The sequence below is a fragment of the Pantherophis guttatus genome, chromosome 2 (assembly GCF_059756535.1).
Source record: "Pantherophis guttatus breed Tessera chromosome 2, ASM5975653v1, whole genome shotgun sequence".
NCBI lineage: Eukaryota > Metazoa > Chordata > Lepidosauria > Squamata > Colubridae > Pantherophis > Pantherophis guttatus.
Genome location: NC_142064.1, coordinates 258348338 through 258365977, shown reverse-complemented (window position 1 = coordinate 258365977; position 17640 = coordinate 258348338). Strand labels below are relative to the sequence as shown.

Below are 17640 nucleotides of genomic sequence, written 5' to 3'. Positions count from 1 at the left end.
GTGGACAGGACCACATGGTTTTGAGGTCCTGGGCAAAAAAGCACATGGGTGTGTGTGTGTGTGAGAGAGAGATTTATACCGTCTGTTGGGCTTTGAATTTGAGCTTGTATTCTGATTGGTTGTCAGACTCCATGGGGCCATGCAGGGGTAACTTTGTAGGTTGTCTTGAGTCCCAGGCTTGGTTGAGTCTTGCTGGGTGATGTAGTCTCTCCAGGTGCCATGTGGTGAGATCTGTTGCTAGATGGGTAGAGGGCTAATCCTACCTTTGTTGGATTTTAGGTGAAGGCATTTGCTTATGAATAGACCTAGCTATCTCTTTATCTCTTAAGTGCTGACATCTGCTGTGGGCTATTGAGGGTGTGGGGGCTATTAAAAGTGAGTCTGCTTTCTGCCTAAAAAACATGTTTCTCCATTTCTCATCCAGGGAGGTATAATATTCTGCCTTTTTAATATTTCCTAGAATATTTCATTTTTCTAGGAGAGGGGTGGGTGCTAACTTCCTACACTAGGTAACATGTTCTCTGCGGAGTTCTCCACGGAAGATGTTACCTAGCCTGGTAAGGAAACATTCAGAAACCAACCTACAACGAACCTTCACCCTCATTCATAATGTTTCTCATGCTTTCAGACCCTGCACCAAATCTACCTGGGCTGATCATCAATAGCTAATTGGTGTCAGACAGACCCAGTTAATATATGGATGGGGGATTACAAAGACCATCCGAGGCTAGACTGGCAAATTAAAAAAAAAAAAATCTGAAAGACTATTGTGAAACATTTTTATTTTTGATAATATCCAACAGTTGCATTTGATTTGATGGAAATATTACCCTTCTGCTTCACTTCTTAATTTTTTTTTACACTGCTTCTGGGACAACTCATACAAACACTAAATATAGTGTATATAATCCATTCCTTACATTCAGGCTGGAGGATTGTACAATAGACTCCCACAAAAACAATCCGCTTCTGGACACTGGGGTGGGGGTGGCGAGACAAAAACGTCTGCATTAGGTCTTGTGTAATTCACAAAGAATTGTGCGAAGCTTAGAACAGAACAGAACAGAATAGAATAGAATAATAACAAAGTTGGAAGGGACCTTGGACGTCTTCTAGTCCAATCCCCTGCCCAGGCAGGAAACCCTACACCACTTCAGACAAAAGATTATTCAACATCTTAAAAACGTCCAGTGTTGGAGCATTCACAACTTCTGGAGGCAAGTTGTTCCACTGATTGTTAACTGTCAGGAAATTTCTCCTTAGTTCTAAGTTGCTTTTCTCCTTGATTAATTTCCACCCATTGCTTCTTGTCCTACCCTCAGGTGCTTTGGAGAATAGCTTTACTCCTTTGTGGCAGCCCGAGATATTGGAACACTGCTATCATGTCTCCAGTAGTCCTTCTCTTCATTAAACTAGACATACCCAGTTCCTGCAACAGCAGGAACTTAGACGTCTCTCTTGGAAGGACGTTTTTAGGAAAAGGGAGCGTTTGAGGCGTGTCTTCGGATCCATAGCGGCTTGCAAGCCTTCTCAAAAATTACTCAGCCTCTTTCAAACCCTCACATCCCCTTAATTTCTTCAGTCGCTCAGAAAGAGTGTGTGTGTGTGTGTGTGTATGTTGCAAGTATTCTCAAAAATTACTCAGCCTCTTTCAAACCCTCACATCCCCTTAATTTCTTCAGTCGCTCAGAGTGTGTGTGTGTGTGTGTGTGTGTGTGTTGCAAGCATTCTCAAAAATTACTCAGCCTCTTTCAAACCCTCACATCCCCTTAATTTCTTCAGTCGCTCAGAAAGTGTGTGTGTGTGTGTGTGTATGTTGCAAGTATTCTCAAAAATTACTCAACCTCTTTCAAACCCTCACATCCCCTTAATTTCTTCAGTCGCTCAGAGTGTGTGTGTGTGTGTGTGTGTGTGTGTGTGTGTTGCAAGCATTCTCAAAAATTACTCAGCCTCTTTCAAACCCCCACATCCCCTTAATTTCTTCAGTCGCTCAGAAAGAGTGTGTGTGTGTGTGTGTGTGTGTGTGTGTGTGTTGCAAGCCTTCTCAAAAATTACTCAGCCTCTTTCAAACCCTCACATCCCCTTAATTTCTTCAGTCGCTCAGAGTGTGTGTGTGTGTGTGTGTGTGTGTGTGTGTGTTGCAAGCCTTCTCAAAAATTACTCAGCCTCTTTCAAACCCTCACATCCCCTTAATTTCTTCAGTCGCTCAGAAAGAGTGTGTGTGTGTGTGTGTGTGTTGCAAGCATTCTCAAAAATTACTCAGCCTCTTTCAAACCCCCACATCCCCTTAATTTCTTCAGTCGCTCAGAAAGTGTGTGTGTGTGTGTGTGTGTGTTGCAAGCATTCTCAAAAATTACTCAGCCTCTTTCAAACCCTCACATCCCCTTAATTTCTTCAGTCGCTCAGAAAGAGTGTGTGTGTGTGTGTGTGTGTTGCAAGCATTCTCAAAAATTACTCAGCCTCTTTCAAACCCCCACATCCCCTTAATTTCTTCAGTCGCTCAGAAAGTGTGTGTGTGTGTGTGTGTGTGTTGCAAGCATTCTCAAAAATTACTCAGCCTCTTTCAAACCCTCACATCCCCTTAATTTCTTCAGTCGCTCAGAAAGAGTGTGTGTGTGTGTGTGTGTATGTTGCAAGTATTCTCAAAAATTACTCAACCTCTTTCAAACCCTCACATCCCCTTAATTTCTTCAGTCGCTCAGTGTGTGTGTGTGTGTGTGTGTGTGTGTGTTGCAAGCATTCTCAAAAATTACTCAGCCTCTTTCAAACCCTCACATCCCCTTAATTTCTTCAGTCGCTCAGAGTGTGTGTGTGTGTGTGTGTGTGTGTGTTGCAAGCATTCTCAAAAATTACTCAGCCTCTTTCAAACCCTCACATCCCCTTAATTTCTTCAGTCGCTCAGAAAGTGTGTGTGTGTGTGTGTGTGTATGTTGCAAGTATTCTCAAAAATTACTCAACCTCTTTCAAACCCTCACATCCCCTTAATTTCTTCAGTCGCTCAGTGTGTGTGTGTGTGTGTGTGTGTGTGTGTTGCAAGCATTCTCAAAAATTACTCAGCCTCTTTCAAACCCCCACATCCCCTTAATTTCTTCAGTCGCTCAGAAAGAGTGTGTGTGTGTGTGTGTGTGTGTTGCAAGCATTCTCAAAAATTACTCAGCCTCTTTCAAACCCCCACATCCCCTTAATTTCTTCAGTCGCTCAGAAAGAGTGTGTGTGTGTGTGTGTGTATGTTGCAAGTATTCTCAAAAATTACTCAACCTCTTTGTGTGTGTGTGTGTCTCTGTGTGTCTGTCTGTCTGCCCGGCAAGAGATGCCAGCCGACGATTTTCCTTCACTGGCGGAATTTTACAAAACGAAAGCGGGAGAAAAGCATGGGTTCCCACGGAACGCCTAAAAGCATGGATTCCCACGGAACGCCTAAAAGGCTCCCGGCCAATCGCAACGGTGGAATAAAAGGAAACGAAAGATTCCATTGGATGCAGCGCCCGCCTATCTTGACCAATTAGCAATTGTCGAAAGAACTAACGGGTGAGGGGAAAAAAAAATAGAAAGAGGGTGGTGGCTCTTTTCCTATTGGAAGAAAAGAGGATTAAAATACTAGGCGGCTGGCTCTCTTACAGAATCTACGAAAGGGAGAGAGAGAGAAGCGGTGGGAAACTGGTGAGCGTGGCCGTTCGGGGGAATTGGAGTTCCGTGGTTTTATCGAGCCTTGGAGGGTCCCCTCTTTACAACCCTCTAAACTGCTAAACTAAGTTACTAAACGCGACGGGACTCTGGTTTTTTTTTTTTAAACGGAGTTCCCTAGCAGTTGCTTGTGAGCGCCCTCGGTGCAGCAGCGTCTTTGGAGTAAGTCTCTAGTAGGATGGCATCTATAGGTACCAAGAAGTCGTAATTCGTGTGTGACCTTTGATGCAAAACGGGGTTATGCGCCAACCATCTTCCACAACTGGGTATTCTCCGGTTGTGTGTGTGTGTTTTTTTTAACTACAGTCCCCATTATCCCCGGCCAGCACAGGTGGGGCATATCTCTCTGTCTGTCTCTCCTATTTTCATTCAGTGCAGCTTACAGAACGCTTTCCCCATTCTTTAGTCTACACAACAACAACAACCTTGTGAGGTAGGTTGGATTGAGAGACCAATTGGTCCCACCCCCAGTTAGGTGAACGTTAGTCTTCTTAGTACCTTAACCACTATACTTTAACCACTATACTGCATTTTGAAGGCATATATTTATACTCTAGATAGCATGATTTTTTTCCCCTGCTTGGTTCGGACACTAGCAATGTAGGAAGCTAAGGCATATTCTTTCCTTCCCCTCCCCCCCTTTTTTCCTGGAATTAAGGAGACACTTCCGAACAGTGAGAACAATTAACCAGCTTGGGTGCTTCATTACTGGAGGTTTTTAAGAAAAGACTGGACCAAATACCTGTCTGAAATGGTATAGGGCAGTGATGGCTAACCTTTTTGCCGTCGCGTGCCCAAAGTGGGGGTCGCACGGGGGGTCGCACACATTGTGTGCTCACACCCAAAATTCAATGTGCCCTGCCCCCCCATGAGACCACCCCGCACTCCCCCACTTATGGCACGGTGGGCCCAGTAGGCCCATTTTTCGCCCTCCCCAGGCTCCAGAGGCTTTTTTTGACCTTGGGGAAGGCGAAAACAGCCTCCCCCCCCCGCAGAGGCCCTCCAGAGGCCAGAAACAACCCGTTTCCTGACTTCCGGTGGGCCGAGAAGGCCTGAAAATCAGATGTCCGGCACGCACATGCGTGCTGTAGCTGAGCTAGGGCAATGCTCATGTGCCCACAGGTATGGCTCTGCGTGCCACCTGTGGCACACGTGCCATAGATTCGCCATCACGGATATAGGGTCTCCTGCTTGAGAAGGAGATTGGACTAGAAGACTTCCAAGGTCCCTTCCAGCTGTATTCTGATTGATAACTTGGGACATTTTCAGGGTGGATTTGATTTAAATCAAGTCGATTTGAATCATGATTTATTTAAAAAGTTTTTTATTTTGAACACATTAAAACAAAACAGAAAGACACAACATTTATATACATATCACTTATTCCTTCAGCTATTTCCAGGTGATCCTTTCTTGCTATTTATATCTATTTACACATATTTTAACTTTTGTCTTATTCAACAATTATTTTTTATGAATGGTTGGAAAATAGGAAAAATGAGAAAGAGGAATAAAGGGGTGGGGAAATGTTTAAGATTAAGGAGCAATGTAGATGAAATAAAGAAAGTTAAATCATGATTTAAATCACTGGTAAAAAGGCTTGATTTAAATTGACTCGGTTTAAATCATAATTTTAAAAGAGCAACTGTCATCTCTGTCCCACAGCAGCTCCTCCTCTGACCCGCTGTTGATTCACTGACAGTCCCAATATTACAGAATATACAGGCCTCATGCTACATAACTAAGCTCCATTTCATACTGAATAAATAAATTATTAATGTACCTTAAATAGAAAACTATCTTTAGATAATTTTTTTACTCCAAAGACATTTTATTAAAATACATTTGATAAAAATAAAAAAAATCTGATTTAAATAAAAACAATCCAATTTAAATTTTTTAAAAAATGATTTTTTTAAAAAAAAATCATCTATTTTTATCCGCCCTGGACATTTTGGAGGGTGTTGTGGCCCGTCAGCGGCCTGTGCAGCTAGTAGCTGATTCCGACAGCGAGGAGGCTGATGTGGTGCTGCGCCAGCAGCCTGTGCAGCTGGCACTCGAGTCAGACAATGAGGAGGCTGGAGAAGATGTGGTGCCAGAGGTGGGGATTCAGCCAGGGCCTTCATAACCTCCAGAAGCTCCCATAAGTGAAGAGGAAGAAGAGGAGGAGCCTCTTCTCAATGCACAAGCGCGCAGAGCTGCCAAAAGGCAGGAGTGGCTCCTCAGGAGGAGGTCTCCTCGAGAGTAAGGCTTGGGGCTAATTGGCCACTCCCCTAGCCTATTTAAGGAAGGATGATGACTGAGGCAATTTGCAGGAAACAACTTCGTTCAAATTCCTACGCGTCTTGATCTTGTTTCTCTTATCAGTTTCCTGCAAATTGCTTCTGGGCATTCTGCCAACCACAGTAAGATTAGGATTATTATTCTTTGGATTCTTGTCGGCTGTTAATGAAGTTAATTTAACAGCTTTTGTTCAGAAAAGACTGATTTAAATTAGTAAACTAAGGTTTGTACGGACTTTGTGTGTGCTGCGTTCTTTGGGGTCCGTAGCTGGGGCAGAACAGAGGGATGGAATATCTGAAGAGGGAACTCTCCCCCTTCCACCCCATTGCTATTTTCTGTCTCCTTTTCCCTCATCCAGCTTGCTTTCTGGCAGACCTGCTGCAGCTGTGCTTGCTAAAACTGCCCGGGCTCTTGCAGAAACAGAGACCTCCCGCTCAACTTTGCTTATTGTGGACAGCATGGCTACTGGGAGCATTGGGAAGAAGCTGCAGTCAGAAATAACTTGCTTTGTGTGTTTGGAGTACTTCGTGCAACCGGTGACTCTTGAATGTGGGCACAACTTCTGCCATGCCTGCATTGTGAAGCACTGGGGGCAGATTTCCAACCAGACCATTTGCCCTCAGTGCAGAGTATCAGTTCCTCGGTTGAAATTTAAGCCAAATGGGCAGCTGGCTAACGTCGTCCAGTTGATCAGGCAACTGAGTGATCAGGCAAAGCAGATGACAAGGACAAGCAAAACCTGTCAGGGACACGAACCGGCAATATTGTCTTTCTGCAAAGACGATCTTGTCCCCTTTTGCATACATTGCGATGGATCCCAGGAGCACCAAACTCATGATGTCATCTCTGTGGCACAAGCTGCTGAAGAGTACAAGGTGGGGAATTCGCACGGGGTCGAAAAATATACGTGGCTTTCATAATTTTAGCATTAACTGAGATGATGGGAGAAACCTCCCCGGGGAATCTTCAGGCGCTTGAGTTAGAGAATTTGGATATGGAATAAGAGACAAAGACAGCATTTAGGAAAAGCGTCCGTGCTGTTTTAAAACTCATCAGTCAGCTGTCCGCTCGCATGCTATTTCTTGCATTGGCTTCCATTTGTTTTGTTTCTCTTTCAGGATCAATTTTTAAGATGTATCGAGAGTCTGCGGAAGGAGAAAGAAGTGGTTATGGAGCATCTCTCAGATACAGACAAAAAAAGTCAAGGCTTGTTTGTAGGTATTGCTACTACTGAGAAGTGAATAAGCATGATATCCTACTGTATTTCCAATACTATTGAAAGATACATATGTGGCTCAGGGTTGAACTGGGGGGCCCTTGGTGCTCTCTGAGATTGGTGGTTTGATATGCTGAGAGATATTTATGCTTTGCTAAAAACATTTGTAAAAAGGATATTTTTTTAAAAAAATAATTTTAAACATTTTTTTAAAAACAAAAAAGAATCTTCAACAATTTTTTCTTTCTAACAATTTTGCATCAGTAAAACATTTCTTACTTATCCATTTTTTCTCCCTTATTTCAATGTATCCTTTCTACATATCATTCTAATATTGATTTATTTGCATATATACATATAAATAACAGTGTTCACAATTTCATTTCTACAACCTGCATTTTTTCTGCTTCCTCTTATTTGTTATTACATTTCTACTCCTATATCTTCCTCATTTGCTCTTTCCTTGCCTTTTATCTCTCTCTAACCATTCATACCATTTTCCCCACGCTATATAATATTCTGTTTGCTTGCAGACATCTCATATCCTACTAGGTTACATCAGCAGTGTCAGATAATGATGTTATTGGTACTTAAAATTGGTAATGAAACATCTGCAAGCAAACAACCAAACTCGGAAAGCATCAAGGACTACACAATATCCTTTTTATAACTCTTTTTAGCAAAGCAAAAATATCTCTCAGTATATTGGCTGGAGTTAATCAGAGAACTTCAAGTGACTGAACCCAGGCCTAATGATTAAATATAAGAATCAAGAATGTTCTGCTTCAATCTTATCTTTAGTGCTAAAGGCAGAATATTCCCAAGCTTGTACTGTTGTACTGTGCTTGTTCCTTTGTACTGTTCCTTTGTACTTTGTACTTTACCTTTAATATAGGTATAGGTAATATAGGTAAAGAAGCTAAAATAAAGGTAAGCAGGTTTTGATTTCTCAGTATCCTGTATCAGGATACTGAGCAGGTTAGATGAACACAGGAGCTGAATCAGTGGTGAAATGTAAATTTTGTTACTACAGGTTTTGTGGGCGTGGCTTGGTGGTGGTGGGGTAATATGACTGAGTGGGCATTTTTCTACAACCTCTTCAGCTGAAGAGGTTGTTAAAAAAATGCTTTTAAAGCCTCTGATGATCCCAGCTGACTCGCCTGATCGGCAGAGGCTTTTTCTTTTTTCTTTTAAGCCTCTGACTGACTTGCCTGATCAGCAGAGGCTTTGTTTTTACTTTTAAAAGCATTTTTTCTATAACCTCTTTGGCCGAAGAGGTTGTAGAAAAAATGCTTTTAAAGATAAAAAAAAAGCCTCTGATGATTGCACGGCTCAGCTGGACAATGGGGGGGGATTTTTGCTACCGGTTCTCCGAACCACCCGCCTCCATCGCTACCGGATCGGGCGATCCGGTCCGAACTGGGAGCATTTCAGCCCTGAGCTGAATGTTATCAAACTGGAACATTTGGTTAGAACATTGTATGGACTCAGCCAATGATTGCTCAGCTAGAAGTGACATCCATGATTCTTAAGAATTAATAAATATGCTCTCCTCCTCCTCCAAATCTTTTTTTTTTTTTTTTTTTACTGCAGCAACTAGTAGAAGCAGAGAAAAAGAAAGTGATGGATGGGTTTAATCATCTGCGTCAACGTGTATTGGAACAAAACACCTTTTGGCTTGCTAAGGTTGAAGAGGTAAAGACGGAGATCACGCTGGAAACAAATGATCAGATGGCTATAATCTCCAAGGAACTGTTTGTTCTTGATTACATCATCCAGGACATGGTTGAGAAGTGTGATCAGCCAGTGTTGGAATTCCTAGAGGTAAGAAATTTAGGACAGTATTAGAGGGACTCATTTTTCATGCTGGTTTGTTCCCTGATTATAGAGTGAAAGAGATGCTAGTTAAATGTTGTTGCCGTTGTTACTGGGCTGGGGGAAGTGGCTTTCATGATAGAATATGTCAACAATGAGGGACCCTCTCCCAAAGATGCTTTTTCAAGAGGCCACTGGTCTTTCTGGTTTTTTCTTTGAAGATGTTTTGCTTCTCATCCAAGAACCTTCTTTAGCTCTGACTTCAAAGAAAAACCAGAAAGTCCAGTCGCCTCTTGAAAAAGCACCTTTGGGACAACCATGACCTGGATGACTGAGAATCTTCATATAGACAAATGAAGGACCTCTGCCTAAAAAAAGAGGAATTTGGGGTATAGGAGCTCATTCATTCATACATCTTGGCAAGCACACCTAATATTTTGAGAATTTGTTGTGTGTACTTTTACAGAATGGTAGCCCAAGTGAGATGAGTGCATAAGAAAGGCAGGATATGAAGTAGGAAGCTTGGTGTAGATACCAATGAAGGGATCTATAGACACTTGGTACCTTCAGGCACCATGTTTAGTGCACCTCCCTTGCTTTATAGCTAGAGTCTTTACTTTAGGTAGAGTCTTACTCTCCAAACCAGAGTTCTTCAAACTTGGCAGCTTTAAGACTTGTGGACTTCGACTCCCAGCTGGCTGGAGAATTCTGGGAGTCGAAGTCCACAAGTCTTAAAGCTGCCAAGTTTGGGCACCTCTGCTCTAAACAATGGACCTAAGTCCAGTCTTTGGCATCTGCAGGTAAGATTAAACATCTGGACAGTTACTTCCAGTGTTAAATTGGTAATAAACTAGATAGGCCAATGGCTTGATTCATTCTTCCAAGAAGTATTGATAAGCGTATCTGAAAAAGAAGACTATGCAGACCTATACAATCAATTTGCATGTTCAGGGAATGTGCTACACAACAGGAAAGAATATTGTAACCAGATGTTTTTTCTACACCTAGGAATCCTACTTGGTTCTACATTTAGCCCACAGAATGAGTTTAAAGACATATCTAACATTAAATTGTTTGGGTATATTTTAAAAAAAAATGGATTCACCTTCATATACATAGTCCTTGACTTACGACCACAACAAAAGTCCAAAATTTCTGTTGCTAAGCAAGACAGTTGAGTGAATTTTGCCCTGTTTTATGACCTTCCTTAAGTTGTTAAGTGAATCACTGCAGTTAAATTAATAACATGGTTATTAAATGAATCTGGCTTCCCTATTGACTTTGCTGGTCAGATTGTTGCAAAAGGTGATTGATTCACATGACCCCAGGATACTGCAACTGTTATAAATACATGCCAGGTGCCAAGTGACTGAATTTTGAACACATGACCAAAAGGATGCTGCAAAAGTCATGTGTGGAAAAAAATGGTCATAACTCACTTTTTTAATGCCGTAACTTTTAACAGTCACTAAATGAATGGTTGTAAGTCAAGGACTACCTGTATTACTGTCTTACTCACTTGAATATTCAGGCTTCTGTGTGATTTACAATGTTAGTCTGCAGGTACAGGACAGAATCGATGAGTCTTTCTCTAGTTCCCAGTCAATATAACCCAATTTGCAAGACATGTTTAAACTATTTTTTCCCAAAGCACTTTTTATTTTACTTTTTAAAGTTTGAATATTGCCTTTCAAAATCTGGTTTCTCTAAGATAGCCACTGAGTTTTCCTAGTCTTTATAGGTGGAGAGTTTCAGTTTATTACTGTCCAAACTTTTAAGGATGCCTTTAGAATCTTGGATATGGAATCTGGGCATTGCTAAATACAATATATTGCTGAACTACAGTTCCTAGCAGTTTTTGTATGCATAATGGTGAGAGATATTGGTTGCTCTAGCCTTAGCAACATTTAGCAATATCAATATCAATAGCACTTAGACTTATATACTGCTTTATAGTGCTTCACAGCCCTCTCTAAGCAGTTTACAGAGTCAGCATATTGCCTCCAACAATCTGGGTCCTCATTTTACCCACCTCGGAAGGATGGAAGGCTGAGACAACCTTGAGCCGGTGAGATTTGAACTGCCTGCAGTCAGCAGAAGTAGCCTGCAGTACTGCACTCTAACCACTGCGCCACCACGGCTCATTTAAAAGGCTTTTTAGTTCTTAGCCCTGCTTTTAGAAGGATTTTGGACAAGCAAGTACTGAGTGTTTATTCTTTTTTAATTTTAGAATGTCGGAAGCGTCTTGGAACGGTAAGTTGATCTCTCCTTGAAATGGCCAGGTCAGTATTTATTTTGTATGTGGATGGATGGATGGGCAGATAGATACGTATTGAAAGCTGCCTAGTCTTCTAATATACAAAAGTGACATGCTTCATTTTAATATACCAATTCATCTAAATGGGATTATAAACAATTGCAACCCAATTTGGTTGCAACCAGCCTTGGAGATTGAGGTAAAAATGATATGGAGTTAAATGGTTTGGCTGAAACAGAAAAGATATGTTATTTTCAAACAAAAGTATGAATCGGAGTTGGATAGAAGCCTTGATACATACTACTATATAGCTTGGAACAGGACATATTTTATAGGTGTATCAAGGATTAATTAAATTTATGGACTGAATAGTGCATTAAATGTTCATAATTACATGAATTAACATTTGCAAAGACAGCAATACCATAGTTACAAGCGGAATAGAAACTTGTATTTTTTGTCTTATTTTGGCCCATTTTTTCATATGGCTGTGATGAATATTGAAAGTTGGGGTGGCATTTGGTTTCCTAAAACTTGTAGCCACCTTTTTTTTCTAGTTCCTGCACCCTATTATTGAATTTTGGTTCCCAACTGATTCTTACAGTATTTGTCATTTTTATTACATGTAGGGAAAAAGTCAGGTCGACTGTTGATCAGGTCTTGTAAAATGCCACTTTTCATGAAGCCCCATATGTAGAGCAGAGCAGAGCAGAGCAGAGCAGAGCAGAGCAGAGCAGAGCAGAGCAGAGCAGAATAGAATAACAGATTTGGAAGGGACCTTGGAGGTCTTCTAGTCCAACCCCCTGCTCAGGCAGGAAACCCTACACCACTTCAGACAAATGGTTATCCAACCTCTTCTTAAAAATTTCCAGTGTTGGAGCATTCACAACTTCTGGATGCAAATTGTTCCACTTATTAATTGTTTTATTTACTATTTTCTACTATCTACTATTTCTCCTTAGTTCTAAGTTGCTTTTCGTGTACACCTATGATAATCCACCAGAATTTAGGATTGGAAGATCTGGATTTGGGAATAATTGTATTTAATGCAGTATGGTTTCCCCAGATGTGTTTTTTTCCTCCTGCTTCATTTCTTCTATACAGCAAGGAAATGTATAGAGAGAAACTCTTCTGTCTCTCTGGAGAAATTTCTGGGTCAGACATACTAAAACGAGATCTGTCTTCTAAGCCTAACTCTAGTTTGTCCCTCACTTTTAAAGAAAGCTTCTGAGAATTACAGGCTGGAAGGACCATTGACTACTGTCTATTTCTCTACAGGTATAAGAAGAAGAAGAAATTTGAGAATCCAGGGGTCTTTCCACCAAAGATTAAACATGAAATCTGGGGATTGCAGGACTTCAGTGCTTTTCTGCCTGGTGCTGTGAAGCAATTTGAGAGTAATGGAAGGATTTTGTCACACTTTAACTCTATGCCACAATTGGAAAGTCAATCATAGTTTACAAAATGGACGGTACTTACTCCCTAGGGCAGAGGTCTTCAAACTTGGCAGCTTTAAGACTTGTGGACTTCAGCTCCCAGAATTCTCCAGCCAGTTGGCTGGAGAATTCTGGGAGCTGAAGTCCACAAATCTTAAAGCTGCCAAGTTTGAAGACCTCTGCCCTAGGCTATTGTCCAATTCATCATATCTTTCCTCATTAAGAATAATCTCCATTTCCTCTTGTTTGGGGATGAGACCTTCGGTGGGAAGGGAAGGAGCCTGTGTTGATTGAAGCAGAGAGGAAAATGCATAGAGCCTCTTCCATTGGTCCCATTCTGAATAATTCATTTACTTTTTTTGGTCCTTGGATGGAGGGAAACTTATGCTTGTTGGGGAAGGAGAAAAGTCATTCTGTTAGCAATGATAATGTTATCTAGTTGGGTAGTGAAACGTCTGCAAGAAAACAGCCAAGCCCAGAAAGCGCCAAGGAACTCTCATTTCAACCGTGAGTTACAAATATTCTCCTTTATTGGAAAAGAAGTTCTGCTTATGGACTAAAACGTGCCTCACTTAAAGCAACCGAATCTCTATGATGATGTGGCATACATTCATTAAGCATGCAAACAACTATAGTATATACTGAGCTTCCAGTATATTAGCCGCTTGCTGAGCAGCCCTGGTCAAAAAAAGCAGAATGTGCCTTATGCCAGGGGTGGGCAACTGTGGCCCTTTTACAACTTGTGGACTTCAACTCCCAGAGTTCCTAAGACAGCCATGCTGCTTCAGGAATTCTGGGAGTTGAAGTCCCCAGTTCATAAAGGGTCCATAATCGCCTATCCCTGCCTTATGCGCCTTTGGCTTACAACATTACACAAGGTCTACCCCTTTATGTTTGTAAATTACAGCATGGCAGAAACTGTTTTTCATTCAATAGGTTTGATAGTTTTTCTGGGTGACCTTCTCATTACTTATCCCGTCCTATTAGGTCAGCATGGCAGCTCTATTATCTTTGAGATATGATCAGTGAATATAAACAATGTGGTTTACTGGGCCACAGGTCCAGTGGCGAAATCTAAAATTTTTTTCCTACCGGTTCGGTGGACGTGGCTTGGTGGGGAAGAGGGTGTCATGTGACTGGGTGGGTGTGGCTATGTAGTCATGTGACTGGGGGGCGTCAAAAGACAGAAACTCACTTTAACAATGTCCTGCTGGAGCAGGGGGTTGGACTAGATGACCTCCAGGTCCCTTCCAGCCCTGGATTGCTGTGCTCTTTCAAGATATCCTCTGAAGCTGCAGCTAGTGCCAGGTTTGTGGTCGGTCCTTCCTCTCCTTTTTCCCTCTCTCCCTCTCTTTTTCTTTCTTTTTCTTTCTATCTATCTATCTATCTATCTATCTATCTATCTGTCTGTCTGTCTGTCTGTCTGTCTGTCTGTCTGTCTGTCTGTCTGTCTGTCTGTCTATCTATCTTATCTATCTATCTTCTATCATCTTTCTTTCTTTTCTTTCTTTCCTTCCTTCCTTCCTTCCTTCCTTCCTTCCTTCCTTCCTTCCTTCCTTCCTTCCTTCCTTCCTTCCTTCCTTCCTTCCTTCCTCCCTCCCTCCCTCCCTCCCTCCCTTCCCCTCCCCTCCCCTCCCCTCCCCTCCCCTCTCCTTTCCTTTCCTTCCTTTCTTCCCTCCCTGTAGCATTTCACCCCTGCACTTGTCCCTTTCTTGCCATTCAAGATCAATTCAGCTTTTTTGTGAATGCTTTGTTACAAGGACACCTTAAGCTGTTGGAGGGGAGGATCTGATAGGATTGGTAGTGAATGCAGCTCATATGTATGGAATGGGGCAGCAACTTTTAGTACCACACTGGTGTGGTCAGTGTGAGATAATAGTGAAGATGCTGGACTCAAAACAGGTCCATAGAAGGTCCCTGAGTGATTTTGGGTCAATGTTGCTTTTTCACTATCTGTCCAACTTATTGTGAGGGGTAATTTTATGGCAAAAAACAACCAGCAGAGGAAGTATATACTGTGCTGCCCTAGGATAAAAATCTAATGCATTTTTTCTTCTTCCTTTCCAAGAAACTCTGGAATCTGGATATCAGATGAAGAAACAAAATGGTACATATCTGGGGTTTGTAGACATCAAATGGACATTAAGGTGGTTAGTGCCCAGATTTCTTGTAGGCAGTGGAGGCTATTTTAACAGAATTTTTAGAAAGTGATATGGGGTTTTTAAATAAATCAATACCAGAATAACAGAATTGGAAGGGACCTTGGAGGTCTTCTAGTCCATCCCCCGTTCAAGCAGGAGACCCTATCCCATTTCTGACAAGTGGCTGTGCAGTCTCTTCTTGAAAGCCTCCAGTGACGAAGCACTGAATGAAGGGGCTGACTGAATAACATAATAAAATGTTATTTTTTCCCTCAAGAAGAGGATAAGGGGAAAGATTTATTGAAAAGGGAGTTGGCAAAAGACCATTAGCTGTAAGTGAAGAGAGAGAGAAAAAACCTAAATCAAATTTTGGGGTAGTAAAGATTTTAAGAAAGGGTTCCCAGGAAGGAAAGGAATACAACACAAATCAGTACGTAACTGCTGAATGATTAGTTACGTATGGCCCAGGTTTATTCTGCTGGTGTCCTATTAACAATCTTATTTGCTTTCACTATACTGCTCATTGAGGGTTATTTATAGAGAAGGCCCAGAAGGACTACACAAGGGGTTACAAATCTCACAAAATACTGAAGTTTGCTCTGGAGAGAAGGAAGACCTATCAAAATACAAACCATCAAATCTTCTGAAAAAACCACCTTGAACATTTGTGGATTCACTTGCTTGGGAAAAGAAGCAGGTGTGCCACAAAGCTAAGAGAAGAGAAGTATTTTTTAACAATAACAGAGTAATAGAGTTGGAAGGAACCTTGGAGGTCATCTAGTCCAACCCCCTGCTCATGCAGACCTGTACTAGGGATTCGAACCGTCGACCTTTCTGATGGACAAGCTCAGTGTTTTAGCCACAGATCCACCTAGTCAGGCTAAGAGACAGGAAATATGAGCCAGACTAGAGAGTAAAGATTGAGATAAAATACCTGTGATTTAAGTTGAGTTCAGCTCCTATTTAAGGCACATCCAAATTGTTTTGTTGCCAACACTGCAGAAATGCTTTGCCATTGCTTTCCTCCTGGATCAGTGGTGGGTTTCAAAATTTTTTACTGCTGGTTCTGTGGGCGTGGCTTGGTGGGCGTGACATGGCTTGGTGGGCAGGCAGGGGAAGGATACTGTAAAATCTCCATTCTCACCCCATTCCATGGGAAGGTTACTGCAAAATCCCCATTTCCTCCCGATCAGCTGGGGCTCAGGAGGCAGCGAATAGATGAGGGTGGGGCCAGTCAGTGGTGGTATTTATCGGTTCTCCGAACTACTCAAAATTTCCGCTATCGGTTCTCTAGAACTGGTCAGAACCTGCTGAAACCCACCACTGTCCTGGATGTGTTGTTGACTTCGCAGTTTAGTCTTCAACCTTGAGATTTCCTGGTGTTCTCCTAGCACTAGCAGGCTTGACCCTGCTTAATTTTGCCACTAATTTTTTTTTTTTTTTTTGAGAAGCAACATCTAAATCTTCCAAATTTAGGTCCTTTCATGCCTGCTTACTTTTTTTTTTTTTTTTTTTTACTCTCGCAGAAAATACTACTTTGGAGCCAGACCCAACTCAGGAGAAACGCTTGAGGCTAGGAGAGGCCTGTCAAGATCCATGAAAGAGTTTGAAGGCAGACAACTCCTGGGAAGTTATAGTACTGTAGGATGTTTGCAATATAGTTGTTAAAGAACTTCAGTGAAGGGAGAAGGCCTTGCTTGGAATGAAAGCTGGTGCAATTTTAACTGAAAATAAACTAATCATTATATATTACCTAGCACATAATTGTAATGGATTGCAGATAAGGTATAATCATTGATATCTTCTAGATCCAGTTGGGAATCACTGCTTAATGACCAGAAATTTCAATGGCATTGTGAAATGGAGTATTAATTATTTGGACGCATAAAGAAAGATATCAATTTGGAAAGGACCTTGAAGGTTTTCTAGTCCAACCATCTCCCCACTTTTCATACCATCCTGGAAAAATAGCTGTTCAGCCTTTGCGAATCTGTAGTGACAGAATAACAGAGTTGGAAGGAGGTTTTCTAATCCACTCCCTGCTCAAGCAGGAAGCCCTATAACATTTCAGACAAATGCTTGTCCAATCTCTTAAAAACCTCCAGTGATGGAGCACCTACAACTTCTGGAGGCAAGTCGTTCCACTGATTGTTACATCAGGAAATTCCTCGATGGTTCTAGCTGGCTTCTCTCCTTGATTAGTTTCCATCTGTTGCTTCTTGTTCTGCCTTCAGGTGCTTTGGAAAATAGGTTGACCCCGTTCTTCGTGGCAGTCCCCCAAATATTGGAACAATGCTATCATATCACCTCTAGCCCCCCCCTTTAAACTAGGCTCCAATGTTTATTATCATCGGCTTATCTTGGTATACTTTTTTCCCAGGGCTGATGAGCACATTTTAAAATTGACTGTACATCCATTTTCATTTTCTCAGAGGTCCAACCCAGGGGTGAAATCTAATTTCTTTTGCCACCGGTTCTGTGGGCATGGCTTGGGGTGTGTGGCTTGGTGGTGGTCATGTGACTAGGTGGGCGTGGCCAATTTTAAAAAACTTTTTAAAGCATTTTTAACTAGTAAAAAATGCTTTAAAAAGTAAAAAAAAAAGTTTCCGATCAGTACCTGACCAGCCTGACCCCCCTCGCCAAGCCAGATCCAATGCCTCCTAGCCCCAAAGATTGCAAGCCTTTCTACCTCGGCCACCCAGTTTGGGAGATGACCAGGGGGTGGGGGGGGGGAGAGAGAAACAAATTGCTTGGCTGCTCCCCCTTTTCACTCACCCCGAGCTTCCTGTTGCGGATTTTCACGCCTTG

At 41.9% G+C, this 17640-nt stretch overlaps 1 protein-coding gene across 1 annotated transcript; it reads left to right on the top strand.

Moving 5' to 3' along the window:
* Window positions 1-3777: 3777 nt before the first annotated feature.
* LOC117667906 (zinc finger protein RFP-like) lies at window positions 3778-16589 on the top strand. Its single transcript, XM_034421530.3, has 7 exons — window positions 3778-6842; window positions 7086-7181; window positions 8777-9007; window positions 11229-11251; window positions 12534-12652; window positions 14760-14798; window positions 16359-16589. Exons 1-7 carry the CDS (start codon window positions 6426-6428, stop codon window positions 16430-16432), a joined length of 999 nt encoding a protein of 332 aa, XP_034277421.3. The 5' UTR covers window positions 3778-6425; the 3' UTR covers window positions 16433-16589.
* The last annotated feature ends 1051 nt before the right edge of the window (window positions 16590-17640 follow it).

Excerpts from the sequence above, each read along its gene's own strand:
- LOC117667906 (XM_034421530.3), top strand. The coding sequence starts at position 6,426 with ATGGCTACTGGGAGCATTGGGAAGAAGCTGCAGTCAGAAATAACTTGC. Across the intron at positions 9,008-11,228 it reads CAGTGTTGGAATTCCTAGAG|AATGTCGGAAGCGTCTTGGA; the intron begins GTAAGAAATTTA and ends TTTTAATTTTAG. Across the intron at positions 14,799-16,358 it reads TCAGATGAAGAAACAAAATG|AAAATACTACTTTGGAGCCA; the intron begins GTACATATCTGG and ends TTACTCTCGCAG.